Source organism: Mesoplodon mirus, assembly GCF_964341445.2.
Source record: "Mesoplodon mirus genome assembly, chromosome: 2".
Lineage (NCBI taxonomy): Eukaryota > Metazoa > Chordata > Mammalia > Artiodactyla > Ziphiidae > Mesoplodon > Mesoplodon mirus.
Window position 1 is genome coordinate 202,426,943 of NC_138977.1, and position 15,456 is coordinate 202,442,398.

At 46.0% G+C, this 15,456-nt stretch overlaps 1 protein-coding gene across 1 annotated transcript in view; it reads right to left on the bottom strand.

Moving 5' to 3' along the window:
- Positions 1–13,041, bottom strand: part of SEC31B (SEC31 homolog B, COPII coat complex component) — a 32,291-nt gene extending 19,250 nt beyond the window's left edge. The window contains 12 exon segments of the mRNA XM_082641457.1: positions 1–52; positions 58–96; positions 645–806; positions 926–1,025; positions 1,881–2,007; positions 2,362–2,505; position 2,508; positions 3,472–3,567; positions 3,770–3,965; positions 9,889–10,012; positions 10,367–10,453; positions 12,969–13,041. Coding sequence (XP_082497583.1) covers positions 1–52; positions 58–96; positions 645–806; positions 926–1,025; positions 1,881–2,007; positions 2,362–2,505; position 2,508; positions 3,472–3,567; positions 3,770–3,965; positions 9,889–10,012; positions 10,367–10,445 — 1,120 coding nt within the window. The 5' untranslated portion in view covers positions 10,446–10,453; positions 12,969–13,041.
- Positions 13,042–15,456: the final 2,415 nt, after the last annotated feature.

Here is a 15,456-nt window from a genome sequence, read left to right on the forward strand (position 1 = left end):
GGGGATTTTTCAGGGGAGGCATCAGTGATGCTTGGGCCACTTGCTCTGGCACCTCAATGGTGGGAGACGCTGGACTTTGCTAAAGGAAGAAGAGATCTGAGGGCAAAAGGACACCTGCATCACCAGTGTGGAGTGGTGGCTTAGCCAGGAACTCTACCTACGAACTCCATTTTGGGAGGGATCCTTGAGACACCCAATTTGGCCCACAAAGGCAGGACTCTCATATTCCAGGGGACTGGTAGTGAGGATGGGACTCCCATGCAATAAGGCTCTTGGAAAGCCTACTGCATCCAATGTCTACAGTGGAGTGTGGCACAAAATGGATCTATAGGAGGCAGGGAGGAAAGACAGTTCATACTTCCAAAATAGTGAAGGGTCCTAGCATGGAGGTCCAATTTCCTCAAAATACCGCCAGGAACATCCAAGAACAAGAGTCAAGGTAAAGGCCTCCTTTGTATTGGGCAGGAACTGACATCCTTCTGGGAAGATGGGCACTGGAGCAAAGGTTCAGCCTTCCCAAACCCAGGGCTCTGGTCTCCCAAGTCTCCAATAGTCCCCACTTCTTTCCAGGCTTATGTCCTTCCCTCTCCCGCCAAACAGAGACAGTCCCTTCCCTCCAGCATTCTCCACCAAGCCCTTCAAACCTTGTCAGCCTGTCTCATCTGCTGGACTTCCCAGCTCCTACCCATCACAGAGTATAAACTGATCCAGCCGTCGAAGGAGGCAGCAGAGAACACTGGAGGGTCCCGAGGGCACCACTGCACATCCAGGCACCAGCTGCTCAGTGTGGGTAGCTCATACACCACCTAATATGAGGGAACACAACCATTAAGGAAACCTTGACTTAGGTAAGGAAACCCAGAACACACAGGTGCAGCCGGGACTCCCCTACCATCCCAGCATGCCCACAGAAGGGCCAGCCTACCTCGCTGCTCCCCAGGTTCCAGCACAAGATCTGGTTGTCCTTGGCACTACTGAGCAGTAGCTCAGCATCAGCCTGACTCCATGACACTGACAGGTTCCCCCTAAAAAGGAAAGGAAAGAGGAACTAACATTTGCTGAATGCCTACTGTGAGTAGGGTGCCTTATGTATCTTGGATAAATCTCATCCCCCCAAAATGAGCAGTCTGACTTCATTTTACAAATGAGGAAAATGAGGCTTTGGAGGAAATTAAGGAACTTTCAGCAGTCAAGCAGCCAGAACCCAAGTCAAATCCCAGAGCCTGTGCACGATGCACTATACCACTCTGCCTCCTACAGGTCACTGAAGGATGGCCTGCTTCTCTTCCCTGATTGTAGGGTAGGAATTATGAATCAACATGAATCAGGCAAGCACCCATCCTTATGGGTGCTTTTAGCCCAAGAGGGCAGTGAGGACCTAACGCTCAAAAGTCCCCAAGGGGCATGGCCCTTGAGTTAGAAAGAACAGACTATGGGGCTGCTTTCTCTGCTGTAGGCCCAAGAGCTACAGCTTCAGAGGCAGGCCTGTTCACAGAAAAGACAGGAGCCAAGGTTCTCTTATTAAGAACTCTTGAAGGAGGCAACCTAATCACCTAAAGAAATGAGTACCATCCTCAGATCAGAGCTTGGGGACTCTCCCAGGGGGACTAAACATTGGCTCCAGTATTTCTCATGACCCTATCCCCATTCTCATCTCTGGAAGTTAGATGGAAACTCAGGCTTTTTCCATAACCTCTGGGTCTAAAGGAACTCTTCTTGATTGGAGCTGGAACTAGAACTGGGTAACTATGTGTTCACTGGGATAGCTTTGAAGCCAGGGAGAATGTCTGGTAGCCAAAGTGAGGCATGCATTGCCTTCTACCCAGGTCATTTATGCCCCCACCCTCCAACAAGGATGTGGATGGGGTTTGAGATGCTACCTGCTGTGACTCTCCAGCACCTTCAGGGGTGAGGAGGCAAAGCGCAAGTCCCACAGATGAATTACTGGAAGACGATCATCTTCTGAACATAGCACCAACTGGGTGGCTATGTCTGGGTGCCATGCATCTGTGAACAAAACAGACCCCAATGGGCAATGTAACCTGACTCTTCTGGTTATGAACCTTTTTTGTCCAGCTGAAATGGGACCTCTCTGAGGGCAGGTTTTTTGTCTCTCCTATGTGACTGGGAACACCACAGCCATCGGGGAATAAGTGATGACCATAAGCAAGGAGCACCAGAAGCCTCCAGATCAGATCAGTTTAGCTTCCCTAAGCTTTCACTCTCAATGGAAATCTGCTATGAGGCTGAATCCACAGGTGTAACAGCCGAAAGCAGAACCCTGGCCTGGGGGAGAGCAGCTCCAAAACTAGGCCTGAGAGAGATAGCAGAGCCCGAGCCTATATTCTGCCTGTATTCAACTCACCCTGTTGCTGTGATCACTGACTTTGATGATAGGTTCATTCTTCCTGAGATCCCACAAGACTGCCTTGCCGCTGGGGTGAGCAGAAGACAGAACGTGTTGAACTTGACGGTTCCAAGAGAGTGCCTTGATGTCTTCAGGGGCTGCTGAGGCAGGATGGGGGTGGGGCAGGTTGAGGACAACCTGTCACCCCTGGACCAAGAGACAGCTGCTCTTCCACTGCTCCCAACCACCCACAGAAAGGCCAAGAGTAGACATGGGGCTATCCAAACCAAGCCAGTCTTGGGAAGCTGGGAGGGTAGTTTTCCAGAGAGGATGCTTTAGGAAACTGGTGTAGAAGCTCAGACGGACAGATGCACTTGGGTTTTACTCCTATCCCAAAGTGCTCCTGAGAGGATAGAGTCAAGATTTTAAAACAGCCCTCTTGTCTCTGACAAGAGAGAGAGGGGGAGGAAAAAGGTGAGGGAGGGAGGGAGGGAAATATAGACACCCAAGACCCCCAGAGAGAATGAGGCAGAGAGAAAAGCCATTGATACTTTTAGGGCACAAGGTGCTATCATATTCATACTGAACTTACCTCACGATACTGTAAGCATAAGAAACAAAAGCGAGGAAGAAAAAGATGGGCCCAGTTACAGACTGACAAGATAGGTACACTCAGAGACAGATACACACGAGTCCCCCAACCGCATGGGGGAACCAGATACAAAGACAATGCTGATCCTCTCACAAAAAGGACATGGGTGTATCTGGGTGTCCTACTCTTGCCCCTGGTCAGCTAAGCTCAGGGCCCAAGCTTGCCTAAGCTATACTACGATAAACGGTAGGCTCACGCCTTCTCTCAATGTCTTTTATTCCCCTCACCCTTCTTCATTTGCCTTCCAGAAACCCCTAGGTCAGTTAATGACCACAAGCCACCCCCAACCTGTCCCCACCCGACTCCAACTCTCTATTATCTGGCTGGTAGGCAGCACATTAGTCTGTGGAGCTTTAGTGCCCTCCAGTGGTGAAGATGGAAATCTCCTGTGCGCTGGCTGCCTCCAGAATTCAACGCTCCCCGGTAAAATCAGGTGCACACTCTTAAGCAGCAGCACCAGAAGGCTCCTCACCTGTGACTTGGATCCTGGGGTCATTGGCACACTCAGGTTATTCAAATCCCAAATGAAGATTTCTGAATCACTGGCCCCTGAGGCCAGGAGGTTGCCCTGTATGAAGGAACAGGCCTTTGGAGACCCGCCTTCCCAGGAAGAGATGAGAGCAGAAAAGGGGGAAGGAGACCCACATGAGGGGCTTCCAAAGCCACCCCCACAACAACCTGGGAAGGGCTCAGAGTTAGAGACCACAGGTCACAAGCAAACGCTTCCCTTCAGATCTGTCAGCCGTGTCTGATTAACTGAAATGTAGTACCTGGAAAGGATTAAAGTCAAGGGCTCTGACAGTCCCCATGTGCTTCTGTATCTGGGTAATCACAGGCTCCTTTCCTGAAGACAGGATGTGGGTCACATTGTATAGAGTAAGCATGCCATCATCCCCGCCGCCTGCAATAACCCCGGAGCCTTCCAGAAGCCTGTTGCCAAAGCTCCCCCAGATCAGCCTGTGAAACCTACAAAGAGGAGGAAATGGCATCAGCACCAACTCAGGTCCATGTCAATAAGTAGAGAATGGGCATCTTTGTCAGCCTCTGACATTATGCAGGCATCCCCACCCTCAGTCAGGGCCTGCCTGTCTCCCTCATTTCCCAGTCACAGAACAGAGGTCTCCTCTGCCTGGTCCTCCTTCCCTTTGGCTGAAAAAATGTTCCATCTATGTTACACTAGAAGCCAGGAGGCCACTGCCATGGGGCTGGGGGAGGGGTGCTTTTTTTGTTTTTGTTAATATTATTGGGTTTAATATAAACCCAGTGATTAACACTTCAAATAAATTACTTTTTAATCCTCCCAACTCAAATAACAACTAACATTTATTTTGATAACTTCCTATGTACTAGGCACTGTTTTAAGTGCTTTACATGTATTAGCTGATCAACAACTCCATGAGGTATTAACTCCATTTTCAGTTGAGGAAACGAGGCACAGAGAAGTTGCGAAACTTCTGTATATACAGTTAGTAATTTTACTCCCATTTGACACCTAGGAAGTGACAGTGTCAAGGTTCAAAGTTAGGCCCATCTTATGCCAAAGCCTGAGCTCTTAACCATCATAAAATACTGTCTTCTATTTAGAGCAAGATCCAAACTCTTCTACACCTGAATAGAAGCAGGTTCCTTAGGCCAACAGTTGCTGTCCCCTCTTCCCTCTTAAACTGGAAGTGAGAAAAGATCTAAGGACTTTCCCATCCCATGCCTCTCCCATGTGTCTAGTCCACTGGAACCACCATGTGGATTCAGTGGGCCAGCCCTAGAGACACAGAGGCACAAAGAATAAATGCACCATTTGGGAAATACTTTTCTGGCTTTCTGAGCATCTTTCACACAAGAAAGAGATGGACCCTGGGCTCCCTGCACACAAGTATGGGTCCCCTGCAAAGCCCCTAGGGAAGGCATGTGAAATCCCCAAAGCCTCACAGGTGGTCTGTCCTCCATTTCACTTGGCTATCCTACTAGACAAGGATATTTCCGCAGCCTTCCGAGAAGCCAGATTTCACATTGAATGATGTCATAAGATCTCTAACTGAAATCAAATGTTCCCACACCCTGGGAACAATCAGCAAAGAAATTGAATGGGGCGACCAGGCAGGAACCTGTTTGGCCAGTCATTATTGCAGAGACAACCTGTCAAAAGTGAAGAGCTGAGCACTAGTTCAGACCAGGTCAGCATCTGAACAAAAACAGCAGAGCTGAACAAACGGTGGGTCTAAAGCTACTGTCAGAAAGGCTATATTTTCTAAGGTTGCGCTGACCTTAACAGGACAGAAGAATGTGTTCCATGCTGGCTCCAGAGGCTGCCATGTCATCCAGGGGCTAGAGCTCAGCATGGGCAGAGGGCAAGTCAACAGGGTGGGCAGAGGGCAAGTCAATAGGTTAGCCAGAGAAGCCTCTAATAGGTCACACAGGAAGCAGAGGTAGGTATGGCCATGGAAATTCACACAGGAATGCAGTGACCTACAACATGACATACAAAATCAGGGTAAAAGGTACCTGAGACCACATGGGAGTCATCAAAGGGTCAGAGAAGAGGGCCCAGTTACTTTAGAGTGGCTGAAATGCAGAATATGGGGTGTGACAAAATGATTTTTCTTTGTGTAAGCATGCAGAAAGTACATTCCTATTGTTAACACTTCACTAGTAAGGGTGAAACTGGAGCCCGAATAGCTGTGATAGACAACACCTGGGAGAGGGGGAACACCTGGGACGAGTCAGGCAAGGAAGGAGACTCGATCAATCATCTCTGCCCTGCAAGTGGACAGCCGTGTGTGTGTGTGTGTGTCTGTGTGTGTGTGTCTGTGTGTGTGTGTGTACAAAGAGAGAGCACACAAGCATGTGAGCAAATGTGACAAAACATTAACAACTGATGAGTCTAAATGAAGGTATATGATTGTTCCTTGTACTATTGTGCAACTTTTCTGTGTTTGAATATTTTAAAAATAAAAAGTTATAAAACAAAAAAGATGGCCTTTGGCCTGCAAATAGGAACTAAGAGATTTAAGTAGAAGGTATAGGGAGACGAGTTTGTATAGGAAGGTGGGAACTTTGAAAACATGAGAATACAGGTGGAATTCTCTGCTAAAGAGCTTCTCAGGATAATGATGGCAATGATGGAGACCATATGGCATCACAGAATGAGGGGTGGCACCTAAAGAAAATACAGGTTCCTTGATTCCCACCCAGACCTTGTGAAGCAGAATTTCCAGAGACAGGCCCTCTACATTTCTAATAAGAGCCCCCCAGCTGATTCTAATAAGCTGCCGAGGTTAAGAACCTCTGTACTAGATACATCAGACTGCACACCAGCATAGAACAATGGGAAGAAGTTGAATGCATAAAGATAGAACCAGCCCCAACAATCAACTCATGGCTATGCTCCTGGCAAAAAGAGAAAGACAAGGCTGGAGAGAATAAACTGAGACCTGTGAGATCAGAACGTCACACCAGCTAAGCTCATCTGAGGCCAAGCTTCAGCTACCTTATGATTAGGAGTATGTGCTGTATAAATTCTTGCTCCCATAATTTCTGTACTTCTTTGTTTTGGATTTTGATTTTATTTGCTTAGTGAAGTTCCTTAAGAAAAATCCCAACCTCATGTTAGTGGATTAAAGTGAAAATGAGTTTGTCCACATCCTGGCCAAAATAACTGAGGAAATCCAAGTTTCCTTAAAAGTCAGACAGATGAGGGCAGTGCTCCAAGCTGGAGAATAAAGACACTGGGGTTGAGCGATGGCTGTCTGAGAGGAGAACTACTTTTCTGAATGCCTAGTATGCACCAGGCTACTATGTGCCAACTATGTTACTCAAATTTACAGTAGAGAAAACAGGGTCAGAGAAGTTAAATAATGTGTCTGATAGGACAGTAGATGGCAAAGCTGGGATTTGAACCCAAGTCTGTCCAACAACAAAGCCCATGCTCTCTCTCCTCTGTGATCTTGATGTCTCTAGAGAGAAGGCAAGTCTTAGAAACAAGAAAACTAGGAGTAGTACCAAAACGATCTTTTACTGCTTAGTGTTGTCCCTTACAAAGGCACCTAAAGAGGGGTCACAGTGCTCCCCAAGTAGCTAGAACTGAGATAAAGGTGTTGTAAGATAGATCACCTACTTTCTCCATGTTACTAGAGGATGGGTCAGACATAGGTTACAGAGGCCACTCAGAGATCTAGAACCTCAGTGTAGACAGAGGTAGAGTGCAGCAAATCACCCACTGAGCCCTGAACTCATTCAGCCACAGCAGCTATGTCCTCAACTCAAAAGTCAATACATAAACAATGTATTATTCTCCCAGATAGCTTTCTTCTTGAGTGAGATTCATCTAACAAACCAAACATCTCTTGCTTCAGTGCACATGCTAATCCATATTGACTCTGATTGCATCCAGTGGCATTAATCCACACACTCTCTTCACTCTATTTATAGCTTAAAGCTGTCCCTTATCTTCACCCATACCAGTGTTTCAGAACATTTCTCTTTCAGTCAGGTATTTCTAAATAGATATTTCTCTGATACACCATGGGTTGAGGATAAGGGGATCTTCAGGATTCAAATGTGGTTGAGGCATGGGTCTGGTAAAAAGGGCAGGCAATGGAAGGGGGAAGACTTTGAAGAGTATGTATAGTTAATAATAAAGAGATACAGAGAGGCATTTGTTAAAAAAAAGGAAAAAAGGAAGGAGACTAAGCTAGAAAAAGGGAAGGAGAGATTGAAGATAAGACTTAAATTTGGAGTTCAGTAGATTCTTAGAAGTCATCTTGTACAACCTCTTCTTTACATATAAGCGAGGAAACCTAAGATCACTGATGGAATTCAATTTGCCCAAAGTCACATAGTTTTAGCCAAGGTAGCAACCCAACACAACTGTGTTTTCCATTAAACCAAACAGAAGACGACACAGAAAAGAGGAAAGCATAAAGCAAAGGATGGGTTGCCCTTTGTCTACCCTGATCATCTTGGTCAATTGTCTGTGGTGCTGACTTTTGAGTAAGTGACCTAACCCAGGCTGGAATGGAAAGAAGTGGGTGTCTTAAACCCTGGAGGGTCTAAGATGATTTCTTCAGTAAGGCCCCAACCGAACTGTGTCAAAGGTAATCCCTTAGGTCTTTGAGAATGAGAATCAATCTTTAGACACAATTATAGAGGTGGAAAAAGGAAGCTAACTGTACCATTTGTTTTGGTTATAGTCCCCAAATTCCTGCAGGGTAGAGCAGGGTGTGAGGTGATGCTTCATGATTCCTGAATACAGTACCAACATTTCAAAAAGGGTCCCTTCAACCTAGTTGGCTGCCAAACAAACAGATTGTTACCCTTGGAAAGCTCTTAAGGCACTAAGACTAACTGAAGGCTAACTATAACAAACTGAACTGGTGGACATGAATGCTCCATTTGGTAATCCAGAAGGTTCTAATATCATTCATTTATTCCACAGATATTTTTTAACCACCTAATGACAGGCACTGTTCTAGATGCTAAAGATATAGCAGTGAATAAAACAGACAAAAATCTCTGCCTACATGGATCTCAGGATTCAGTTTCAAGGTTTCTTAAGCAATTACATTGCCTCTTTCTTAGGAACTCCTAGCCCTAAGGAGCCACTACTGTGCTGAAGCTGCTGCTTGGCTGGTCAAAGAAAAGAGTCCTTGCGCTCACTGCCCCTTTTCTTATCTTCAGGAGTATAAACATTATTAAGTTAGCTCACCCCTTTCAGCAGCCCTTTCCGAAATGCTTGCTTAGAGGCTAAGAATATCTCATCATTACTGGTAAACCTGCCAAGGCCTGCTCTTCAAAAGGTAAAGGTACTGGAAATACAAAGAAATGTTAAAAACTGCAAAATAAGGGATACTGTAACAAAGTGATATAGGAGCTCAAGAGAAGGAGAACAAAAACTAACTTTCATTATTAGGTTAAACCATGAAAAGAAAGAAGAGGGTACTTCTGTATAAATAACTTAATCTAATCACTCAGATGGACCAAAAAATGCACAAGAAGATGGAGAGTTGCATTCTAGACCAGCAATCTCTAAAGTGGGATGGGCAAGATAATCCTCTGGGCTGTAAGAAAAAGATTTATATTTTTAATATTAAAAAGTAGTACAGTAATACATGTATACTATTTATACTGAATATATACTTGAGTACAGTGAATATTCACATTTTTCCTGATTGTACAAAAATTTAGAAATCATTGATTCAGACTGTAAGCCTCATCTTTACACAACCTGTAAAAGAACAGTTGAATAATAGAAAGAAGGTAGGTTTTGGAGTAAGACCGGCCTAGACTTAAATCCTAGCTTCTCAGAGTTTTGGTTCTCTCCTATGTAAAATGGGAATAATGGTATTTATTGGTTAGGCTCATTTTGAGGAATGAATAAGGTATTATACAGAGCCCCTAGCATAGTGCCTGGCATGTATACATGTGCTTGGTGAATGCTAGTACCCAGCCCTGTAAGCCTGCCAGAGCCATGAAATCCATGAGTGCCCTATCGGTGCCTGACAGCAATGAGGAGAGGATCATTCTTTCGCCTCCCACTGGCAGACAAGGAAATACTGTGTAAGGCTGTTATCGTCACAAGAACCAAGGGAGAAAGGAGCCAATTCCTCTGCATTCAGAGACAGATCAGGTACTTGTGGCTCCAGGCTTCTGTGAGGCGTCTCTATCACATGATTCTGCATGATGCTGCTGCTGCTGACCACAAAGGTTGGAGTGGGTGTTTTCAAAATCCTCTTGCAAAATAAACCCAGAGTTAACTTCTCTCCTACTTAAAGATCATTCTCCCCTCACTTGTCTCCTCATGAGCCCTGAGAAGCACATACTACTCCTGGGATTCCCCATCAGGGTCTACAGCAGGATCTGCCCTGCATACCCATCAAAAGTTCAGACATAGTACCTGCTGGAGGGAGAAAGGACTCCCTTGCGTTTCAAGTCCAGAGAGGGGTCCCTGAAATCAACCTCAAAGATTTCCAATGTGCCATCTGGACTAAAGGAGGCATCTAGCTGCTGGGCAGATGTTCCTAGGCACAAGAAAAGTCAGGAAGAGGCAGCAATGAGCAACAATATATGCATGGATTTGGGGTATAAATGGTTAAGCAGTAGAGAAGAGGAGGAACAGGAGAGGACTGGAATACCCTTTTTCAAATGGTAGCTCCAAAGAAAGCAAGAAAGCACGAGGTGCTTAGCCTTAAGCCAGAGTCCAAGGTTACCCCCAGGTACCAGGAACTCCTAATATCCCTTTGCATATGCTGTTAGCCAACCCCAGATTTCCATGACTCTAAAACTTTCTCTGAAGCACAATAAAGAACCCTGGATACTAGGCTTCCCTTCAACCTATATACTCCAGTGGATCCTTATCCACAGTATCACCATACCTGTGGCCAGATACACAGGGTAGTGGCTAGCTGGGCTCCACACTTGGACAGCTGGCCGCTCAAGTTCCTTCAGCTTCATGTTCTGTCCTGTAGGTGGCAGAAAAGTGACATGGCCCTCAGCCTACTGAAAATAGAAACCAGCAAGTTTAAGGGCCAGATCAAGGGGAACACCTGTGGACATGAGAGCTTGTTTCTCTCTCACCACCAGAGAATGGGGCATTTTGGGGCAACACAGGGTAACAAATACATGACCGTCTGCAGATCTGTAATGACAGTTCATTTTCCCAGTTACTGAAATCTAATGCTTTAAACCGTAAAAGATATTCAAATACACTGGCTGCCACAGGCCCAAGGGTGATGATAACCATCAAACCAAATAATCTCTCAGTGACCCTATCCAATCCCTTGGTTTTAAACATCATCCATATGTCGATGACTCCCAAATTTACATCGGCAACACAAATCTCTCCTCTGAGCTACAAGTTCTTATATACAACTGCTAATCAAATATTTCTACTTGGATATAGTAAAGATACCTAAAAGTTAATCTGTCTAAAATGGAATTCTCTATTCCACCATCTCACCCACCCATCTGTTCTTCCTTCAGTTTTCTTCATTTCAGCAAATGGTACCACCACCCAGCCAACTGCTTAACCCCCAAACCTGAAAATCACCATAGATCCCTCCTTCGCCCTTATTCCCTTCTAATCCATCATTAAGTCTTCCAAATTTTGCCTCCAAAATATATCTTAATCTGTCTATTTTTCTCCATCTTCACCACTGCTCTATTTGAAGATACTATCATCTATCACCTAGATTACTGGTCTTCTCCCTGCTACTCATCCCTGTCACCCAATTCATTCTCTGCATAGCAGCAGGAGTAAACTTTTAAAATCAAAAATTGGATTTTGGCATTCCACACTTAAAATTTTTCAGTGGCTTCTATCACACTCAGAATAAAATGCGAACCCCTTTGATCCCTGCTCAAAGGCTCTAGCCTACCACTTCCACTTCATCTCTTCCTACTCTCCCCCTTACTTATTGTGCTACAGCTGCATTAGCCTTTTTTCATTTCCTGGCTTTTCCCCACTTTAGAGCTTTGTAAATTCTGTTTGCAGAATTTGACAGCTTTTTGTTTCATTCTCTGCATGACTGGTTCCTTATCACATCTTTCAGGGCTCAGCTTCTCACCTCCTCAATGAGGTGATCCACCCAATCAAAAACAGACTCCTTTTTTTCTTCTTAGCAATCTATAATTATATATTTATTTACATCTACATTGTTGGTATTGTCCACTAATAAGTTAACTCCATGAGAGCTAGCACTGTGTCTGCTTTGTTCTCCATGTTATAACTAGCGTCAGAACAATGTCTGGCACATAGTAAGTGCTCGATAATATTTTATGAATGAATGCAGACATCTATTTTAACCCGGTAGTTTCCAAACCAATTCTAACACATACTCAAGGTGCCATCCCAACAGGCTAAAGCAGCAGGGAAGTTAAAAAAAAAAAAAAGCTAACACTGAACTTGATGGAGTAAACTTGGGACCCACCATGACCTGCTTGAGCAAGCCACAGCCAGGTTAGTCTTGACCTACCAAAACAAAAGTTTTATTACTTAATAATATCAAATGTACTCTCCAGCTTGAAGAAAGTTTAAGGCTGCCAACTCAGCCGAGGTTTCCCAGGGACCTCTAAACACTTGAGGAATATTCGGACAAGATTGTACATCATACTACACGGTCACCAGTGCCACCTGCTGGTCAATACCATTTTCACGTTTCTGGAGAAAGGTCTCTTAAGCGGGAGCTGAAATTAGCCGTGTGCACTTGACCTGCATATCTCATTTAATTCTCACAATGGTTCTGGGCGGTCAGTACTGACACTATCCGCATTTTACAGAGAAGAAAACTGGCTAGGCCAAGCTGTGCACCCCAACAGCCTCCAGAGCCCAGTGCTTTCAACCATTATACCAGTCTAAACTAAACTCCATTAAGTGTTTAAACCCCAGCCTACAAATTGGGAAGATGGGCTTTTAATCCACTTTGTTCAAAGACATCTGTTCACAAAAAAGGTCCCCGCTGCGGTCAGAATGCCGGCGGCCGGGGGCGTTAAAAGTGGGAGAGCTATGACCACTCAACCAAGAGCTGGACACGCTCGTGCAGTGAAAGAGGACGCCAGCTACCCTTGGCTGTCCAGTCCCTCCGGAGGATGGTCGGCCTCCCCCGCGGCGCGCCGGCGTCAGCACTGACAGGCCTTCCCGCCCAGGCCAGACGCAGAGACCCGTTGCCGACACTGGGCCCAGGCCAGGTCAGGGCCCAGGATTGTTGGGGGAGGCGCCAGGGCAGCGCTGGAGAGAGGCCGTCTTCGGGCTGAGGCACCCAGGCGCGGCAAGGAGAACGAGCCGAGTGCGGCCGAGAGCAGGGCAGGCGTCGTGGGGTCCCCTGAGAGTCACACCGGCAGGAGGCCCGGGAGCGGGGCGGGCCGGAGTGCCAGCGGAGAGCGAGCGCGCCCCGGCACCCTCCCGAGAGGTGGGCGGCGCTCGGGGTCCCCTGCACGGCCTCCCCTCTCAGCGGCCCCGTACAGGCGGGGAAAACCAACCTGCGCGGAAAGCCCAGGCCAGGGGTCTGGTGCAGCGGAGCCGGAGCCGGAGCCGGAGCCGGTGGTCTCTCTGTGCTACGGAGCTCAGCAGAGAGCTGTGGATGGCGGCTGCGGAGGGCCAAAAGTAGTCCTGGCCCGCAGGCCCCACCTCCCACACGCGCCGCCAGGGGCCAGGCCCAGCACCCCGCTGACCCACGGAGAACGTTCCCTAATAGGATTATAGCTTTTAATCGGGCCTCCCTCACCTGTCCTGTGATTGCTCAGTGGGTCAGATCCCGCGACCAGTAAGTTCTGGTCTATTCAATTTGAGTCAGGCTCTGAGGGCAGCCTCTGAAAAGGGAAAATAACTCATTATTTACTTATTGAAGCGGAGAAGACCCGGCCCTAGCTCCAGGGGCTCTCAGTGGAATCCACTTAGTTGAAAAGGTAAAAAGCAATCTAGGCCATAAGGAGCGGTGACTTTCTGCAGCCCAGCAACAACTGGTGCCCCCAACCGTTGGTTGAACTAATTAAAAGCTATAGATGGGGGGGGGGGCGAGGTACCAGGGGCTTTCTGGAAGGTTTCAGGGACGAGACAGGTGTCATATGTTGGGGCTTCAAGAAGATGGGTGAACTCCCAGCGAGGAGGAAAGGGCCCAACCGGCTAATAGCGCCCTGGTGTTTCCCATACCATGAATGAAAGGGACTACAGTTGGGGGCGTGGGCTGGATTCAGATTGTGGAATACCAATTCAACTCTGCAGGTAATTGGGAGTTACTGAAAATTATGGGCAGATATGCAATAAGATTCTATCAGGCTAGCAATATGGATCAGCATGCAGAGAGAACAGAGCTGGAGGCAGGGAATCAAATTAGGAGACTAATAGAACAATCCAGGTACCAGGTGATGAAAGACTGGATTAACATAGTGGCAATGATTGTAAAAGCTGGACAGGCTCTTGTGACCGATAAAAAGTTGGAGGGGGGGGTGATCATATATATTTTTTATATTGATTGAGGGAATTATGGCATTTCCAAATAAAATGTTCTGTAGGCAGCTGAAGATCTTAGACCTAAGTTATATGATTTAAATTTTTAATTTAATGCATGAATTCTACCACCATATTCCAGCCTGATATACCCCCAAAGATGGTGAGCTGGTTATCTTAAGACTTATGACGTGGCCCCAAGTCATTGTGACACAGCTCTAGATTTCCCTTTCACGTGGACATGGGAGTTTTGAACTCAGGACAGAAAACAATTTAGGGCATTGGTGGTGCCTGCCCACTCTACGTACTAAGTATTTCTTGAACTTCTTAGCACAACAGTGGATGAGAAATAGGGTTGAAAACTGAACCTCAGGCAACACCTCGAAGTAGGGAATGAGGCCGAGGTGTCACTGGAGTGCTCTGAAAGAAATCTGAACCAAAGGCATAAGGTCACAGTTTCAAGTAGGACATGATTCAAAAAAAAAAAAAAGTAAAGTAAAAAAAGTGCACCCTTCTCTCAACTCAGAAACCTTAGAAATTCTTTTCACCTCGTTTTACAAATGCCAGTCTCCTCTTCTAGGTAACTTCTTGAAGGCAATTATTTTCTTGTTCAACTTTATATCCCCAGGACCTATCAGTGTCTGATATATATTAGGCAGACAGACGTTTGTTAAATACTTATCAAATGCTCTAAAGGACAGAGAATGAAAACATATAAGAAGCAGTGGAGACCTTCAAAGAGAGGCATTTCAGTAAAAGCACCCACTCCCTGATCTCATAAAGGTCTTTCACTGACTGAATACCACTAAAGGACCCCTTATCTAGCATAAATGGACTTGCTTCTACAGATCATGTTGAATGTATGCTTTTTTATGAGACAGGTTTTCAGGCAATATCATTGTAATTTAAGAAAATGTCCCTAAAGGGAAGAAAAGAACATAAATTGGTTCTCTTTTAAACAGATGCATTGAAATAGACGCTCAGGGCCTCCCTGGTGGCCCAGTGGTTAAGAATCAGCCTGCCAATGCAGGGGACACGGGTTTCAGCCCTGGTCCAGTAAGATCCCACATGCTGCAGAGCAACTAAGCCTGTGCACCACAACTACTGAGCCTGCGCTCTAGAGCCCACGAGCCACAACTACTGAGCCCACGTGCCACAACTACTGAAGCCTGCGCGCCTAGAGCCCGTGCTCCGCAACAGAAGCCACCACAATGAGAAGCCCACGCACCGCAACAAAGAGTAGCCCCCACTCACCAGAACTAGAGAAAGCCCATGCACAGCAACGCAGACCCAACACAGCCAAAAATAAATTAAAAAAAAAAAAAGTCATTAAAAAAAAAACAGACCCTCAGAAACATGGTTTTTCTCTTTCTAAGGCTATTATAGGAGCTTGGATGAATCATTAAGGTAGTGAAAGCCATGTATAGGTTCAGTAATAAGTCAATGACTATCCTCTAATTAATAAACATAGGTAATGTCAATTTATCCATTTATAAGAGTCTAGGATTCAGAAGTTGCTTT